General features: G+C 40.6%; 1 protein-coding gene across 1 annotated transcript in view; it reads right to left on the bottom strand.

Moving 5' to 3' along the window:
- LOC103371868 (latent-transforming growth factor beta-binding protein 1-like) overlaps window positions 1-16,383 on the bottom strand; it is a gene marked incomplete at its 3' end in the record, with an annotated part of 117,673 nt that overhangs the window by 28,912 nt on the left and 72,378 nt on the right. The window contains exons 6-8 of the mRNA XM_008301336.1: window positions 10,547-10,753; window positions 8,042-8,334; window positions 7,159-7,261 (exon numbers count right to left, since the gene is read on the bottom strand). Of these exons, the coding sequence (XP_008299558.1) occupies window positions 7,159-7,261; window positions 8,042-8,334; window positions 10,547-10,753 (603 nt within the window). The remainder of the gene's footprint in view (window positions 1-7,158; window positions 7,262-8,041; window positions 8,335-10,546; window positions 10,754-16,383) is intronic.

Consider the following 16,383-nt stretch of genomic DNA (forward strand, 5'->3'; position numbering starts at 1 on the left):
AACCACAGACTGAGAAGTCAAACTCTTGTAAATCTCTGCTGCAAGTTGGGAACTAGGCCCTGCTGTAATGGCAGACAAAGGAACCAGTGGTGAGGTGGTACTCAAATACCTGAAAGCAGATTGATACTTTGCTCAGTGGGAAACAATAAGGCCATGTTTGTTTGACTAATAAAGCCAGTTTATTTACCAGCTACCAGTGTCTCCATGGTACAATGGACTGTTTCACACTTGACTCTAAAAAAAATAATAAAATAAACTCATGCCTCCACCATTCCTGAGGAGAAAAGTGGGGCGCAAACCTCTGGACTTGTAGTGATTCCCACAGAAATGCTGTATGTGAATAGTCAGGTATAGTGCTGCTTTTCATGGTATTTAGGACACGTGGGTTAAAAGTTTGCACACCGGCCTACTGATAGGGTTTGTCATGTTTGAAATTCTCGTTATCACCAAGAATGATCTCTAAAATGAATGAAAGCTTTCAATTTCAAACAAATAAGGACTAAAAATGGAACTTTTGATGAATTTTGAATACAGAATCATGACCTAAACAAGCTCCTTTGACTGGCCAAAAGTTAACAGAGTCTGAACAGTGCCTGCTCCTGGCTCGACAGAAAATATTCTACAGATGTGTAACTCGCATTGCATGAATTCATACACACATTCTGTTTTCAGACATGCATTTTTTGTCCTTGACTTCACATGTAGTATCTGTAGTGAAAATGTGAGTTTCTAAATTTGTGGTTTGTAGAATAGGAATTGTCCACCTGGACTGAAGAGTTTTTTCATATGAGTACAAGGTGAGACCAAACAACTGAGTGACATGACTGCAGTGCAGCGAGACAAGCCAGAGACTAAGTTAAACATCTTGCATTGTGTTTATAGTATCTACTGTCACCCTAAAATGTACCTTTATAGATATAGTTTTTAAATCACTAACTATGGTTTTATACAGTCATCCTCAAATGTATTCATACCCTCAGATTAAAGAAGGAAAATAACAGCTGTCACTGAAATAAGTTGAAATTGACAAAAGTAATAAAAAATAAAAATTTCATGAAATCATGACATTGTTTTTGAATTGTGATTCAACAGATGGTAAATAAAAACAAGCATGATGGGACCTGTAAACTAATATTTCGTTGAACAACCCTTTGAGCCAATCACTGCAGTCAAGTGTTTTCTGTAACTCTCAATCAGACTTCTGCACCTGTTGACAGGTATTTTGATTTGGACCCACTGCTCATCAGCAAAGGGCTCTAATTTGTCCAGGACAGATTTATTTGTTTTTTAAAAATTATTCTTTTCAACCACAATTCAAAAGCAATGTCTTATTTCACTTAATTATCCATCCATCAGCTATACACCGCTTAATCTTCACTGCGGTCGCGGGGGGCTGGAGCCTATCCCAGCAGACTCAGAGTGAAGTCAGGGGACACCCTGGACAGGTCACCAGTCTATCACAGGGCTACACTTAGAGACAGACAACCAAGCACACTCACATTCACACCTATGGACAATTTAGAATCACCAATTAACCTCAACATGTTTTTGGACCTTGTGGGAGGAAGCCAGAGAACCCGGAGAGAACCCACGCTGCACGAGGAGAACATGTAAACTCCTGGGTGTTCTCACCGGCACACGAACCAGGGATCTTTAAGCTGCGAGGCGACGGTGCTAACCACCAAGCCACCTTGCAGCCCTCACTAAATTATAATTTAGCAAATGTTTGGTTAATAAAATACTTTTTTTAGTTTCTAGTTATTTGAGTGACTATTGTGAATTTTGCCTTTTCTTTAAAGGAAGAATATGAATAAATCTGAGGACGACTGTACAGTTTAATCAGGGTTGGGGGTTCATCCTCAAAAGAAAATGAAATCATCCACTCACTGTATGGTTAAGAACTGCTGTTCTAATTACTACAATTACCACAACACCATAGCTGTAGAATTCAGAAGTTTGTGAGTTCTTTAAATTGCTGAATGTATTGTTCAGCTTAGATTACTTTATGCTTGGTGACATGGTGTTTCTCACTAAACTAAATCTTAGACGTTCATGATAACTTTTATCTTGTGTTTCACAGATTTTTAACTTTTGATTTTATTTATTTATTTCTTTACATAGCCGCTCCTGTTTTGCACTGGAGACTCAACAGTCATGTCCAACCAAGCCTTAAAACACTCAACCTGCCACAGCAATCAGTGATTTACCATCGTACCAGCAGAAACTCAGAATGTCCAGAAAATGCTCTCATTCTTTTCAGCTATATTCCTTGTGAACCTTGAGTCTGGATTAGGATGCTGTGATAGTATTACTGAATGTTCTGTTACACACAAACCATTTGCAGTGAGTTTATATGTTTGGTTATATTGATTATGAGACTTTTCTTCAGTTCTTCACATGAAACCACTACCAGGCCTTCTCTCTTAAGTTGAGGTGTGGGAGGTACTGTAGCTGTTACAATAGAGCATGTCTTTTCATGCTCTACATCCAGTAGCTTTGGCTTCAAAGACAAGTTCCATAGTTCTATAAAGGGATTAGTGTTGAATAGCCAGCTACTACATAAAAAGGCTGGCAGTCCCCTCCCCAACTCCCCCACACACTCAGTTTAGCTGGGTAACAACCCCTCTATAAAGAGCTCTGAAGCGAGGGCCGGTACTGCATGCCACCACGGCATTTAGTGCTTTTCCTCTCTGGAAATAACTCACGGGGTGAAAGTCACCTGTCTGCTAATACCCAGCCCAGCACAAGGCTCATATAATGTTTCCTAAGTTCTCTGGCTCTGCATCTTTATTTTGCCCGTTGCTAGCTGAAAGTAATGGCAGCAAGAGACACACGTCGAGCCGTGTTAAAAAAAACTATTTTTAGGGGGTAGGTTTTCGAGCCAGCTAGATATTTTTGCTCTGACTGTCTTCCATTGCAAGGAAAGCCCAGTCTCACATTTTATTTGAAGAATAGCTCATCTTTAAAGTATACATATACTATATCACTTAAATACCAAATGATTCTCTACTGAATCACCTTACAGTAACTGAGTTACTTCTACGTTGAACAGTCATGCAACTACAGTGTTTGCTCTCGTGCCAAATTAAAAAAATTAAATGTGTTCTGTTGGATTCAAGTCAGGTAATATACAGGGCCATGCCATTGTTTTCACTTTTTTCTTCTTGTGCGATTTTGACAGTGAGCGTCGGATCATTGTCAAGCTGTAATATTCCTCTTCTGGCAAGCTTCTGCAGACTGGGAGTCATCTGTCTCGCCAGTATTTTGGTAAATCCACAGGAATCCAAGGTGTCATCCATAGATGTGATCTCCCTAATACCTTTTGCACTCATGCAGCCCCATATCATCACAAGCCCACCTGTTTTGCTGTTGGAACGATGCATTCACTGTGGCAGGCCTGGCAAGTTGCACGCAAAACATGCAGGACACTATTTTTCAGAGCTAGACTGGACAAGTAGTAAACTGTTCATGGTGTCATTGTAGCCGAATGACCACTTCAGCTCTGATCAGTGGCGCTATGGCTCATTCTATACCTCCTGAGCTGTGTTTCCATTATGTTTTTCATTGAACCCTAATCTTCTTGCATCCTTTTACGTCTTTGTAAATTCTCTATATCAGAGTTGGCAATCCCTCTGAAAATCCCATGTGCCACAGACCAAGTGGAGCCATGATGCAGACTTGCAGATAGACACACCCGATAGGTACGAGTTTCTCATTTGTATTCTCAATTATTTTCAATATAGACTTTCTAAAGCAATTGTTTGTGGTCGTTCATAGAAGGAAAAATTCTACTGTTCAACTTCGAAATAATGCCGTTTTTGAGAGGTGATACAGTTTTGTGATATTGCACAAGGAGTGTACCTACTTCTGTTGTGTACTGCAGTATCTTCAGGAATCAATTCATCAAAGTAGTTTTAAGAATGTAGTTATGTTTAAAGACTATTTGTTCATCCATCAGAACTGTTTCAGAATAAACAAATGAGAAACATCAGTTGAATTCTTCCACAACAGAGCAGCCAGCTTATAGTGAAGTGACGTAAAACAGCTCAGAACATTTCTGACTGAGCCCTGAGGCTGTGCTTTTTAATCTCATATCACCAAGCCTGTGCTAAGAAACCGCACACTGTCAGTAAAGATCTCTTTCTGACTACTGCCAAACACACAGTGTGTGAAAAAATGGGTTAATTAGGCTGCCAAGAAAGTTGATACAGCAGGTTTCTCAAATCCGCAGTGGCACAGTACGCTGAGATCCTTGTTGACATTTCTTTAAACTTTCAGCGTTCCATAGCGCAGATAAAGTCAGATGAGTTATATGCACTATCATCTGGATCATGTTTCATAGGAACTGGATTATGTCTGAAAAGCTGGACAGAGAGGAAGATATTGTTGAAATGCAAACTACTTTTATATCTAACTCACAATCTTAAAAACACATCTTCAATGATTATTAAGTTTAATGAAACTTGTGGTCCACAGACTTAATTAGTTGCAGTCAAATATTGTCAAAAAGGCAGTAAAGTGACTTTGTATTGTGTCACTATAGAGTTCTGGGAACTTATGAGTGATTAAAAAAAAGAATAATAATAAACTTGAAGCAGCAGGGGTGGAGATATCCACACTCTTCCTGTCCCTAGCATGGGTCAAGCTACAATAATAACTGATGCTACACTTCCTTTAATGGAAACAATAACATAGTTTTCTGGTGAACACCTGTATCTCCACAATGCTGATTGAGTATTGACATTAGCAGTTGCTGCCCATGTTTGGTATCTTTTCATATTTCCATGTGAGTAAGTGCTGGTGGAACTCACACTGGGCCACAGACCCACGGGGAATTCAGTTTGGTTTAAAGGATCATCTTGGGCAGATTGCTCAATGCTGCATGTAGTTAGTCACAGGATGCAGAAAGAATCATTAGGCAACCTTTACAGGGATTAGTGTGTTTGTAGATTAACCTCCTTCACTGCCATGAAAATCAGTAAGAGTTTATTAAAAGAATTATATCTAGCAGACATGTGCAATTATTAACAAAATTAATTTTTCAGTCAGTTTGAAGGACTTTTAAGAACTATTTTAGAGGTAAAATGCATGATTCAAATGTAAACAAAAACAGTCACTCCAACATCCAAACACAGGATTTCTCATTGTTATTAAGCCGACAGAGTTATACGACAGTGTAGGACATTTCTAGTTCATTTCAACCTGATGTACTTCCCATCAATTTGGGTTTTGTGGTTCTATGGGTCATGCTAACTTTGCACTCTCCGCCTCTGTGATCTTGAGGAAACATGCAGTTGCACAAAACAGCAGATATTGCTCGAGCATGAACTCCTAGCAGCTTTCTATAAAAAGAATAAAAAAACATGATCTTTACATATATCATTTTAAATGTTATTTTTTTAGCACTGTTGCCTCGCAGCAAGAAGGTCGCCGGTTCGCGTCCCAGTGAGAGGACACCCGGAATCTTTCTGCGTGGAGTTTGCATGTTCTCCCCGTGCAGTGTGGGTTCTCTCCGGGTTGTCTGGCTTCCTCCCACACAGCCAAAAAACATGTTGAGGTTAATTGGTGATTCTAAATTGTCTGTAGGTGTGAATGTGAGCGTGCTTGGTTGTCTGTCTCTAAGTGTAGCCCTGCGATAGACTGGTGACCTGTCCAGGGTGTCCCCTGCCTTCACAGTGAGTCAGCTGGGATAGACTCCAGCCCCCCTGCGACCCTAATGAGGATTAAGCGGTGTATAGATGATGGATGGATGGATGTTAGTTTTTTAGTCTGACTGAAAGTAAACACAGAAAATATCTGTCTGGAACAGACGTTTTGCTAACTGCATAACAGATCTCCTTCCACACTTGTCGACTGACCACAACGGCCCTGAAATAGGTCGGACATATTCATGCCCAAATGCCAGCTATGGATCTCTGTCAGAAACGGTGGCTTGCCCCTTCTGTGTTGGAGGTGAGTTGCTGCTACTGAAAAAATGTGATCATGGATACAAGCTGCCAAAATGAGTTTCCTTCATATGATGGCTGGACTCAGCCTTAGAGACAGGGTGAGAAGCATGAACATCCGGAAGGAGCTTGCAGTAGAGTCACTGCTTCTTTACATCAGAAGGAGCCAGTTAACATGGCTAAGGCATCTGATTAGCATCTGATTCTGGGCACATCCAAGTAGGAGCAGACCCCGGGGTGAACCCTGAACGTCATCGAGGGATTACATATCTCATCTGGCCCAGGAACACCTTCAGATCCCCCTGGAAGAACTGGAAAACATTGCTGGGAAGAAGGACATCGGAAAAGCTCTGCTTAGCCTGCTGCCAGCACGACCCGACTCAAAAAAGCAGAAGAAAATGGACGTATGGATCAGACAGTACCACTCTTTCGAGCAGCAATTTTTTTCTCAGTCAGCAGCAGAGTAGTGAACGCAGGAACACCTCCGGTTTCTGGAGGTATGCTGTCATTTACGATGTCATGTTATCTTTGTACTTCTGCCTCCATCCTCCGTGTCTCGTCTTCAGTTTGATTTGTCTTCTCTTCTGTGGACTATGTTACAATAAACACAGCCAGTTGTTAAACTGAAATGATGGAAGTCCTCATAGGGGTCCAGTGGGTAATCCACCATTGCATTTAGGTGCTGAGTTTCCAGACAGGCAGCCTGACAGAAATAGCTGCATAAACAACTGACAAGTATCCCCAGACGGAGATCTGTAATTCAATTAGCAAACTGGTCATTTGGGGCAGCTAATCTCCGCGTTTACTATTTAATCTGACTGAAAAACAAAACGTTTATATTATTTATGTCAATCTAAAACAGTTAATAATGTTTTTTGCAGCAGAGAGTTGCAAAGGGTTCACGCTAGTTGGATAGATATATGCTGTTTTGTAGTTGGATAGATATATGCTGTTTTGTACAACTCCTTGTTAACCACAATCTCCACTACAAAGGTAGAAAGTGCAAAGAGAGCATGACCCATAGAGATATAGTACATATAGCAGCACATTAATCCTAAACATATGAAAATCTTTGTGTGAATTTATAATAATAATAATAATTCATTTTATTTGTATAGCGCTTTTCAAGAACTTAGGTTTGATGCTGGTTCTCACTAGTATGTACATGGGCATGTAATTAGAACAACACACTGAGAAAGAGGGCCGTACTTACATGGTTTCTTTGGACACTTCTGGCATTTGTGGAACCCCCAGGAGGTACCAATGGTCCCACAGCACTGCTCCTGCTTAGTGAGACCTGGTAGAGCCTTCCCACACTGTTACATCCAGATGGAGAGCGATGGGTACAAATTAAAGAAGGGAAGAAGATAAATTACTATTTTTAACTGAACAAAAACATCTTTCTGTTTTCTGTGTACTTTCTCTATATGTCTGATCCTCAAACACTCCTCCTCCACCCAATATCGGATGAACATGGGCAGATAAGACCACATACTTCTTCTCGATACTCCTCTTTCACTGACAGCCACTGATCTTTACAGCAACAGCTGCTCTGCAAAACATGACCTAATGATAGAAAACCTAGCAGAGGATCTTCACTTAAATTTGATAGTGAAGATAATCAATCTGTTCTTCACTTTACGTCCCTCATCTGCAGGAACTGATATCAATATCAGCCATCTGTCTAAAGCTGCTTTGTTTTGGCTGTGTGACCATAACTTCCTTAATGATGACTCGAAGTCTGAGATAAGATTTTTCAACTAAATTCCACTATGACACCTAAGGTTAAAACAAACACGTCTACAACCATTTTAGTTATCTGCTGCACACAGTTTCAATGTCAGTGTCTTACTTTAGTGTGTTAGCATTTCTTGTGATTATCTATGCATGTGTTCCACTAATGCCATCATTGAAAATTCTGAGTGAGAGGAGTCATTGGAAACTCAACGTTGCCATAATGTATACAGTCTTTAGAAGTGTATGTAAACTTTCGTTGACGACTATGAATAAACACAAAATATAAGTGTTGTTTGTTCGATCAGATGAGTTGCCATGGCAGTTCAGCTAACATAAGGTAGACAATTCTGACAGTGTACCTGACTGCCTGCTGTCTCCTGAAAACAGCGACCCAGGGTGTTCTTTGAGGTGACCGGCTGGTACTGAGGAACCTGGTAGCCATGCTGGCTGGGATACACCACATTGTAGCCGTGATGTTGGCTGCTCTCGGTGTGATGGTAGGTGTAGCTGGTGGATGAAGAGGAGCCTGCCTGGGAGCCTTTCAGCTGGTGCCCATTGTTGTGGTAATTGTCCAGCTGAGACACCTGGTGCACCTGAACAGAGGCCTCTGGAGGGTGTTTGATGTGGATGTTGACAATGCTCGGGCTGAACACTGGAGGAACACAGGACAATGTGAGCGCTAACATTGCTGCAGAGTAGGATTGTGCAGAAGTTTTTTGATTTCACACATACAGATTAGTTTACTTCGCATAGGCAGTACCCCTGTTAAAATAATCCAGAAGATGTTTCAGCTTTCATCAGAGACTACAAAGTTACAACACAGAGCCGGTGTTGGGTTTGAAGTCTCAAAGATATTGAAGAGGCTCGGGTCTAATAAATAAAACTTTTGAGATGCACAATTTGAAAGTACACAGCAGATGCACATGCACTTCTATTCATCCTACAATAGGAACATTATCCACTCTTGTGGATGGTTCTGAGAAGTAATGACTTTGTACTTTGTACAGGATATAGCAGCTAATTACAAATTGGGCTGTGGCACCGTGTCAGTGTGATTATAGCTGAGGTGTGCTGAAACATAACTGGGACACAAATAACAGGATTTCCAGAGAAATTAGATCTTAGAATACAGTGTTTAGGCACTGGAGGTGGAAGGTTTGTCTTCCTGCTGCATGCGCAGTTGGCATGATTACAATGTGGATGCTGAACTCAATCACTGATTTTGGGCTACACGTAGAAGCTTGCAGAGGGTGTACGAGCAGACCCTCGTAAACTTAGACAGGTGAAGAATTTTACCCCAGAAAGCATGCATTGGACTTTCTCCCGTTTTCTACTTTTTCTTTATTCATTACACTACTGCATATGCAAGTACATGAGGGTCCGCTTGTGTCCGTGCAGACCTCTCCACATACATCAGGGATATGAAAAACTGAGCATGCATGGAACTGAGTCCTCAAAAGTTTATTCCCACAGCCTCCAGTAGTGTAACAACAGCATCATATTTGTTGTTGTCCCGAGCTGTCCATGTGCTGGTCCAAACTAGAGTATAATCAAAGCTTAAAGTCTCCTACACGCCTGTGCCTACGGTCACAGACTGAAGGGTTCATCGCACATTTGTGATGGCCAAGCTGATTGTAGCATGTACCTATTTAGCACATAGTGGGACAAAATACACGTGCTTACATTAGAATTAGATGAAAGTCTTTCTAATTCTAATACCCAATTGCCCCTAGGGGATAAATAAAGTTTTTTCTGATTCTGCTATTTTAATACACTTGCAATAATGTGTTTTACATTTAGAAGCATCACATTGATATATAACAACCTGGGCTCCCTGCAGCACACTCTCTGAGAGTCACTACCTTTGAACATCTGACAGATGCCACATAGCTGCTTCCTGTTACCCTAACTGTTGTCAAGTGACTCTTTGTTAGGAGGACAACAAAATAGTCTGAACAACAGAATAAAATTTCAGAAAATTGTCAAACAAATGCTTATTATCATTTTTTTAGGGCCCAAGTTGAAATGTGTTTTTGTCAGAATCTAAATATCAATGATATTTGAACACAATCACTTTCAGCCTATTTGATACACGCAAACAACTGACTTCCTCAGCTGGGATATTTGAATATACTCTATACTTTAAAACACAATTAGACGTTTTTATTCATTGTTCATCACTAAAATCTATGTAGATGTCTCTGGCTTCTTCCCACTTATAGAATTGATAAGTAAGCTACCAGCTGCGTTAGTTTCAATGGTTTAATGGGATTAAAAGACCAAAAGTGATGTAAAAAAATGCAGTGTAGCCTTTTAGAGGTCAGTCATAGCTACTTTAAATTGCTCCTAAGTTAACATTTTAAACTAATTGCTAACAAAAACAAACAAACAAAACAACAGAACAATGGGAGATCCAGACAATAGTTCAGGATGGAGAGATGATTCCAACATTTCACTTTGAAACAATCCATTAGGATTTATAGAGAACATATCCTCTTTCTGTTCAACCACAGTCTTCTGTTTCAGACCAGTAACCAGTTCTAATGGAAGGAAACAGGGCTTATATTACTTGCTTAAAAGGCCATGCTGTTTATGCATCGTGTTTTAGGTCATTTACTACAAATTACAGCTGTAGCATTATACATTTGAGAACTGTGTTTTCTACAATCTTCCATGCAGCCCTTGCAATGCGTGACTTGACGTAAATGGACTGAAACATTCATCTTTTAGAGGAAGTTCGCTGATAAGGAATAGGAAAGTGCTAGCCTTTTACTGTTTCCACTGACATTTTCCATCAAGGTCACAGAGCCACTTGCTGAGCTTTGAATAGCAGCACTAATATCACAGTTGTGTCTTCAACTCACCGGGAGTTTGGCCGTTGCCGTACGTCAGAGGCAGGGTGTGTGTGGAGTGGACCTGAGTTTGGCTGTAGCCTCCTGATGTCTGCTGGTGTTGCTGGTGTCCGTTCTGAACCGGCATCTGGCAGAACTTCCCTGTAAAGTTTGGAGGGCACTGGCACTTGTCCCTGGTGCTGCACTTGCCACCATTTATACAAGGTAGGTGACACACCACTGAGAAGAAAAAAGAATAAGTCAAAGATATTAATGTACTATGCACTCAGGCACAAAAATACACACCAGAGAAGGACTTGCCATTATCAACACATGTGTGAGTCTGTCTGGATTCACACTAGGGTGACTTTTCAGCACATCTGTCAATAATTAGTCTGAAGTACGTCAGAGTAAGATCACACTGCATGTGCAAGTGGCCCTGCACTCATAAACGCAGAAGGGGGACAAAACAGAAATACAGGGGACGTACTGCAAAGCGAGTTCATCATAGCCAGGTTTTCTTTGTGTAAGTCAGCTCGACAAAACCCTAAACCCTGTCAGAGATAATAGGTATCATGATGGTTTTCATCAAGAGTCGTCTCCAGGCTCTGTGTCCAGTCCCATAAAAGAGGCTGTTGGACACATGTGACTCTTCTTCTGCACAACCTGAGCAGATGTGTGCCAACTACTTCAGCCCAGAGGCACAGGTTGGTACGATGGAAAGATGAAAAACATTACAGCAAAAATCATTGTTGCAGCAAAAAAAGGCAAAAGAGAGGAATGCTGATAGGAAATAGTTAACTGTTCTGTTTAAGTTAACACATTTGACTACTCAGCCGCTTATTTCTAACATGACAGCTGAGTGTTTAAACAGCCTGACAGAATTTTCTGAGTCAACAAAGACCAATGCAGTGTCTCTAGGGAAGTCTACAAAATGTACTTTACCCAACATGCTGGTAAATAATGGATGTAACTGATTTCATTTGGGTTTCTAACAGTAGTGTGTATTAACATTGACACTCTTTCATATTCACAGTGGCGCATAAAGCCAAGGATATTTGATATTTGTACAACTACCAGCAACAACTGAAAAAAAAAAGATTTCTCAGTGAGAACCACACAAATTGAACTGAACATTTTTTGAATTTGAATGACTCTTGCGGCTTAGAGCCACCTCCCCTTCATGTCCAGAGGTTTGCTTCCACAGTACAGCTTGTCAGGTGTTCAGACAGACCATTAACACAGCACAAGACAACAGGCGGCAGATACGTACAAAGTGAAGAGGCTGCAGCACTCTTCTACCAGAGGGAATAGACCAAATACAAACAGCACTGTAGTGCTTATGTAAGACACCAGAGTGAAATGAGGGACACAGAGACTTCACTGTTTCGCAGCCAAAAGGCGTTAACGCACAGCAAAGGAGGTGATGATATACATATGCAAGTACCACATTTCCTGTTTGAATCCTGTTATGAGGTCTGAAGAAATTAAGCACAAGATCCCAGACAAAACAGACACGTGGTTCAAAGCTTTATTTCACAGTTCTTGCAGCTTTCACTGATTATTTTCTCCTCTCGTCTTATCTCTTCAATCCAAAGAAACCCAAGCCTGACAAAGTCTGATTAAAAACGGCACAGATCTGTGAACAGGAAAGTGATGCTACTAATGATTCACAAGAAAAGACTCCAGCCCCATACAGCAGCCATTACTCACACCACCCTCCAGTCATCTCGGCCATTACATATTTAGCTCAGTGTCCAAACCATCACCCTGACCACTAATTCATAATCATAGGGTTTTATGCAAAGCATCCATTATACCGGCACAATATAGAATTGATCAGAAACCCTTCACACAGTTCAGCTGCATTGCAATTAATGATGATTGATGATCATATAGTGGAAGACTGCTTGGACAGGGAGGGCGTTTTTCAAAGTTGATCCTATCATTTTAGGGTACATGTGTGTCCTCAAAAACTTTGTTGAGATTTTCCAAAAATGAATGTTCTCTTAAATGTTTATTAGTCGTAAATATTGAGCATACCTGCAGTCAAGAAAACATACAACAGAAGAGAGTGCAACCCTGTGTCACATCATCAAACTGTCACATGATTCAAACCGGCCTCATATTTCAATAAATGTATGATTTCTAAGTTGATAAATAGAGTTTTTCCTCTCATGAACAATCAAAAACAAATACTTTACAAAGACGACACTGAAGACACATGCCACAGCGCAGTGCAATAAAACCGAATACACCTGTGATCACTGACACACTTCAGGAAACCTGTGATCACTGAAACTAAAACGGGTTCACCTGAGATTTCCTATCAGCCATTAACATGGAATAAAAAGACCCATGAACACCAGACGTTTCTCAACTTTGGACAAATAGGCTGTGTCTCAAAGAGGTGGAAAGTATGACCTGGCCAAGTATGTCACCTGACTCGAATCCAACAGAACACCTTTGGGGTATTTTAAAGGGAAAGTAGAGCAACACAACCCCTCCACCGAAGAGCAGCTGAAAAAATAGTCTGTGAAGAATGACAAAACATCTCTCCAGAAACGTGGTATCTTTGAACCTGAAGAGGGGTAAATCTGTCATCAAAAATAAAGATGACATATGAAGTTTTGAAAAAATAAAAGATTTGAATCTCAGTAAAGAAGGGTGTGCAGCTTTTATGCATTGATTTCTACTACTACTATGAGGCCTGCGCTCAAAATAATAAATCTATTAGCTAAGTCTATGGATGTCATTTTTTATTTTATATAAGAGCAATTACACTTTGTGGTATTGTAATTACTGTAAGATGTTAGAACTTTGATTCATTTGACTTTTAACTGATAATGGACAGGGGTCTAGTCTCCTCTGTTGTATAATGTACAATACAGTGTAAGGAGTCTGAGCTAATGTTACTTCCTGACCTAAATTACTCCTGAAGTGCACTGTTCTCAGATCTTAGCAGTGAACGTGGTGAGTATGAGGTTATTATTACACAGAGAACTTCAGAAAGAAGAGCCAAGTTATAATAAACCAGAATTATCCTTGCAAGAAGAGATGCTTATGTCCAGAACTGCTGGCAGTATTAGTCAATAAAGAGGTGTGTGCACACTAGGATTTGCAAAAGTACCTCTTTGAAAATGGAGTGCTGAGAGCTAAGACTTCAGTTCTCCTGCTCCCCTTCTTTTACACTCAGCTGAGAAAACAGGACACCCACTCTCAATGTTCAGGTTTTATGTAATAAGTCCCAGGCTAACTGTCTGTCTGCCTGTGAGTCTCTAAAAGCTTATTCACCCTCAAAGGAATTCCATTCAGCACAGCACTTCCACTGTATACATCACCCACTCCACAGAACTCACCACAACTCCCTAATATGAATAAACTCAACAATAAAGTTGGGTGTCACAGAAGCTTCATCATACATTTGAAATAAACCAACATTAATCTCATTTTTAGGTCAGATCCTGCCTGAGTGGTTTATTTATTAAGGTTACTATATTTTTAAACATCCATCCTTCTATTACAGGCAGTTGTACTGTATAATCAGTCAGTCTACATGTCACACAGGAGCTCATTTTGCTTCTGACTGATTTTAGTAAACTTTTCTAAAATCTTTTCATCAGTTGAACTAACACATCCATGAAAAGCCTCCGATTAGCTGAGTTCTAGTCACACTGTAGAGCAGCACTCTCATGTTTTGTGTTATGTTTTTGTTTTTCCCGCCCCTCTCTCCTTCCATTCAGTTTAGACACTCCATGTTCATGTCCAGCCTCCCTCAGCCGCCACTCTGCCTTCCTTCAAAGACTTTGCTCAATAAATCCGTCTTTTGTCACAACAACTGCATTTTGTATCTGAGTCCAAAACCAAACCAAACCACACAGAACAACCTGGCCAAAACAGACTCTGCTGAAACTCACAAGCCCTCTTCACCCAAGGAGCCAGATTGGGGCAGCAGGAGCTGGTTCTGTGGGAGATAACAGAATGAAGCCCTGCACTGACTAACTGCCAGTGTGTTCAAGGAAAGGAAACCACTAAGGCTCCACCCCAGTTGCCCAGAACATGATCAACTTCCGTATTCTTGCGGCCGAGAGCAGCTGGGACTAGGTGGCGCTGCAAGCCGCATTTGTGTTAGGCTTAGCTGAAAATATTAAAGACAAATTAGCCACACAAGATTAAACTACTTTCTTAGACGAGCTAATTTGTCAAGCAATCCACTTATTGACTTTGAATTCGATTCTCAAGCAGACTTCCCGAGTACAAACTTACCAGACCCTCAAGGTATTTTGATTCTCGATGTTGACTTCTAGCTCATGAAACCTGCAGCACAGCCCCTGTCAATTTGCTACTCTCATGTAATTAACAGCCATCCACAAACAGCTCCAGCACTTACTAGGCTTTGCTAATTTCTACAGACGAATCCTTAAGAAGGCAGCCCTATTTGGTTGTTTTAATGAATTATCTATTTTAATGGGAAGTCAGAAGATCTCATAAAGATGCTCCTGAAAGACGCTGGCCTTCAGCTGCTCTGGCCACAACTGTAGAAATCAACTTTTAAAAACTGATGGAGCTGTGGAAAGCTTAACTAAGCGTGAGCTCTTTTGCTCAGAAACTAACAATGAAATAACAGTAATGTAGTCTCTAATTACTCTTGACCACTTGAACTCTTGCAATCTGGGCATTCTGCATCAAAAGTGCTATGCCTCGCACACAAGTGATGTAAACCAAGGTAAACTGTTTCAAAGTCACTCAATTGTGGTAGCCATTATTTCACTGAATGAAGCACAGAGCCTGAAGAGTAAAAGATCTGTGTAACTGTCCAAGGACTTCATGTCTGGACTGTATATGCAGAAGTCACTGCATATAAAATGAAAGTCACAGACCAGGAGACCGCCAAACTACCTTCCTCTGAATAAAGTGCCACACCTGTCTTTCTCCTTTAAGCTCTCCTGCTTTGCATTCTCCTCTCAACTCACCTCCTATACGTTCCCCAAAAACCTTTTTTTTTTTTCTATCCAACTGTAAATGATGTGATAGTATCTGAGCCTCAACAAATGAACTTGCAGCAACAGGCGTCTTTAATAAAGGAAGCAGGAGCTGAGGGCCAGAAAGCTCTCAGCACTTGGCAAGCTGCTGCACTCACCTGGGAGAAAATATGCCAGAGGAGCTGGAAAAACACCACTTAAATCCACTCTTGTGGGGCTGCTGCAGGCCAAATGGGATACACATACAACAGACTGAATCATTCAGATTTAATAAAGAAACCTCTTAAGTGCTATCAAGTCATTCCCTGAATATTTTTGACTGTCAACAAACTATCATCAATTGCCCAAGTAGTTTTCGCCTCATCTTTGCCATGAACTAGTTGTTCTCCAACATCTGTTGAATCTGATCTGATCAGAAAACTAAACCTTCCCTATTTATCTGAGTGTCAACAACACAGTGGAAGCTCTGATTTGAAGGCGTGAAAAACAGGGAGAAAACAAGGATTAAACAAGGTGAAATCTATGCACTGCACATACTTCAGGTTGAAGAACCAGAAATACTCTTTTAGTAGCAGAAACAAAAGCAAAGGTAAATCGTAATAATGAAAGGATGAGGTTGCAGGAGACTTGCCATGATGCACTTGTAGCAGATGTGGCAGAAACATCATAGAACAATAATGTATTAAAAGACATAAATTAGTGAATTACAGTAATTCTTTTGAGGTGTGAAAGATGTCTCTATCTTGCATGATGACCACAGATCATATCTGTGTAGGTATTAGGGTTGAACTGATATATTGTCAAAATTGCAATATGGCCAAGGGCAATATCTGAATTGCAGGAGCTGCACTTTTTTGATGAAGGTAAAATATGTCACAAAATAATATT

The sequence above is a fragment of the Stegastes partitus genome, unplaced genomic scaffold (assembly GCF_000690725.1).
Source record: "Stegastes partitus isolate 25-593 unplaced genomic scaffold, Stegastes_partitus-1.0.2 Scaffold1661, whole genome shotgun sequence".
Taxonomy (NCBI): Eukaryota; Metazoa; Chordata; class Actinopteri; family Pomacentridae; genus Stegastes; species Stegastes partitus.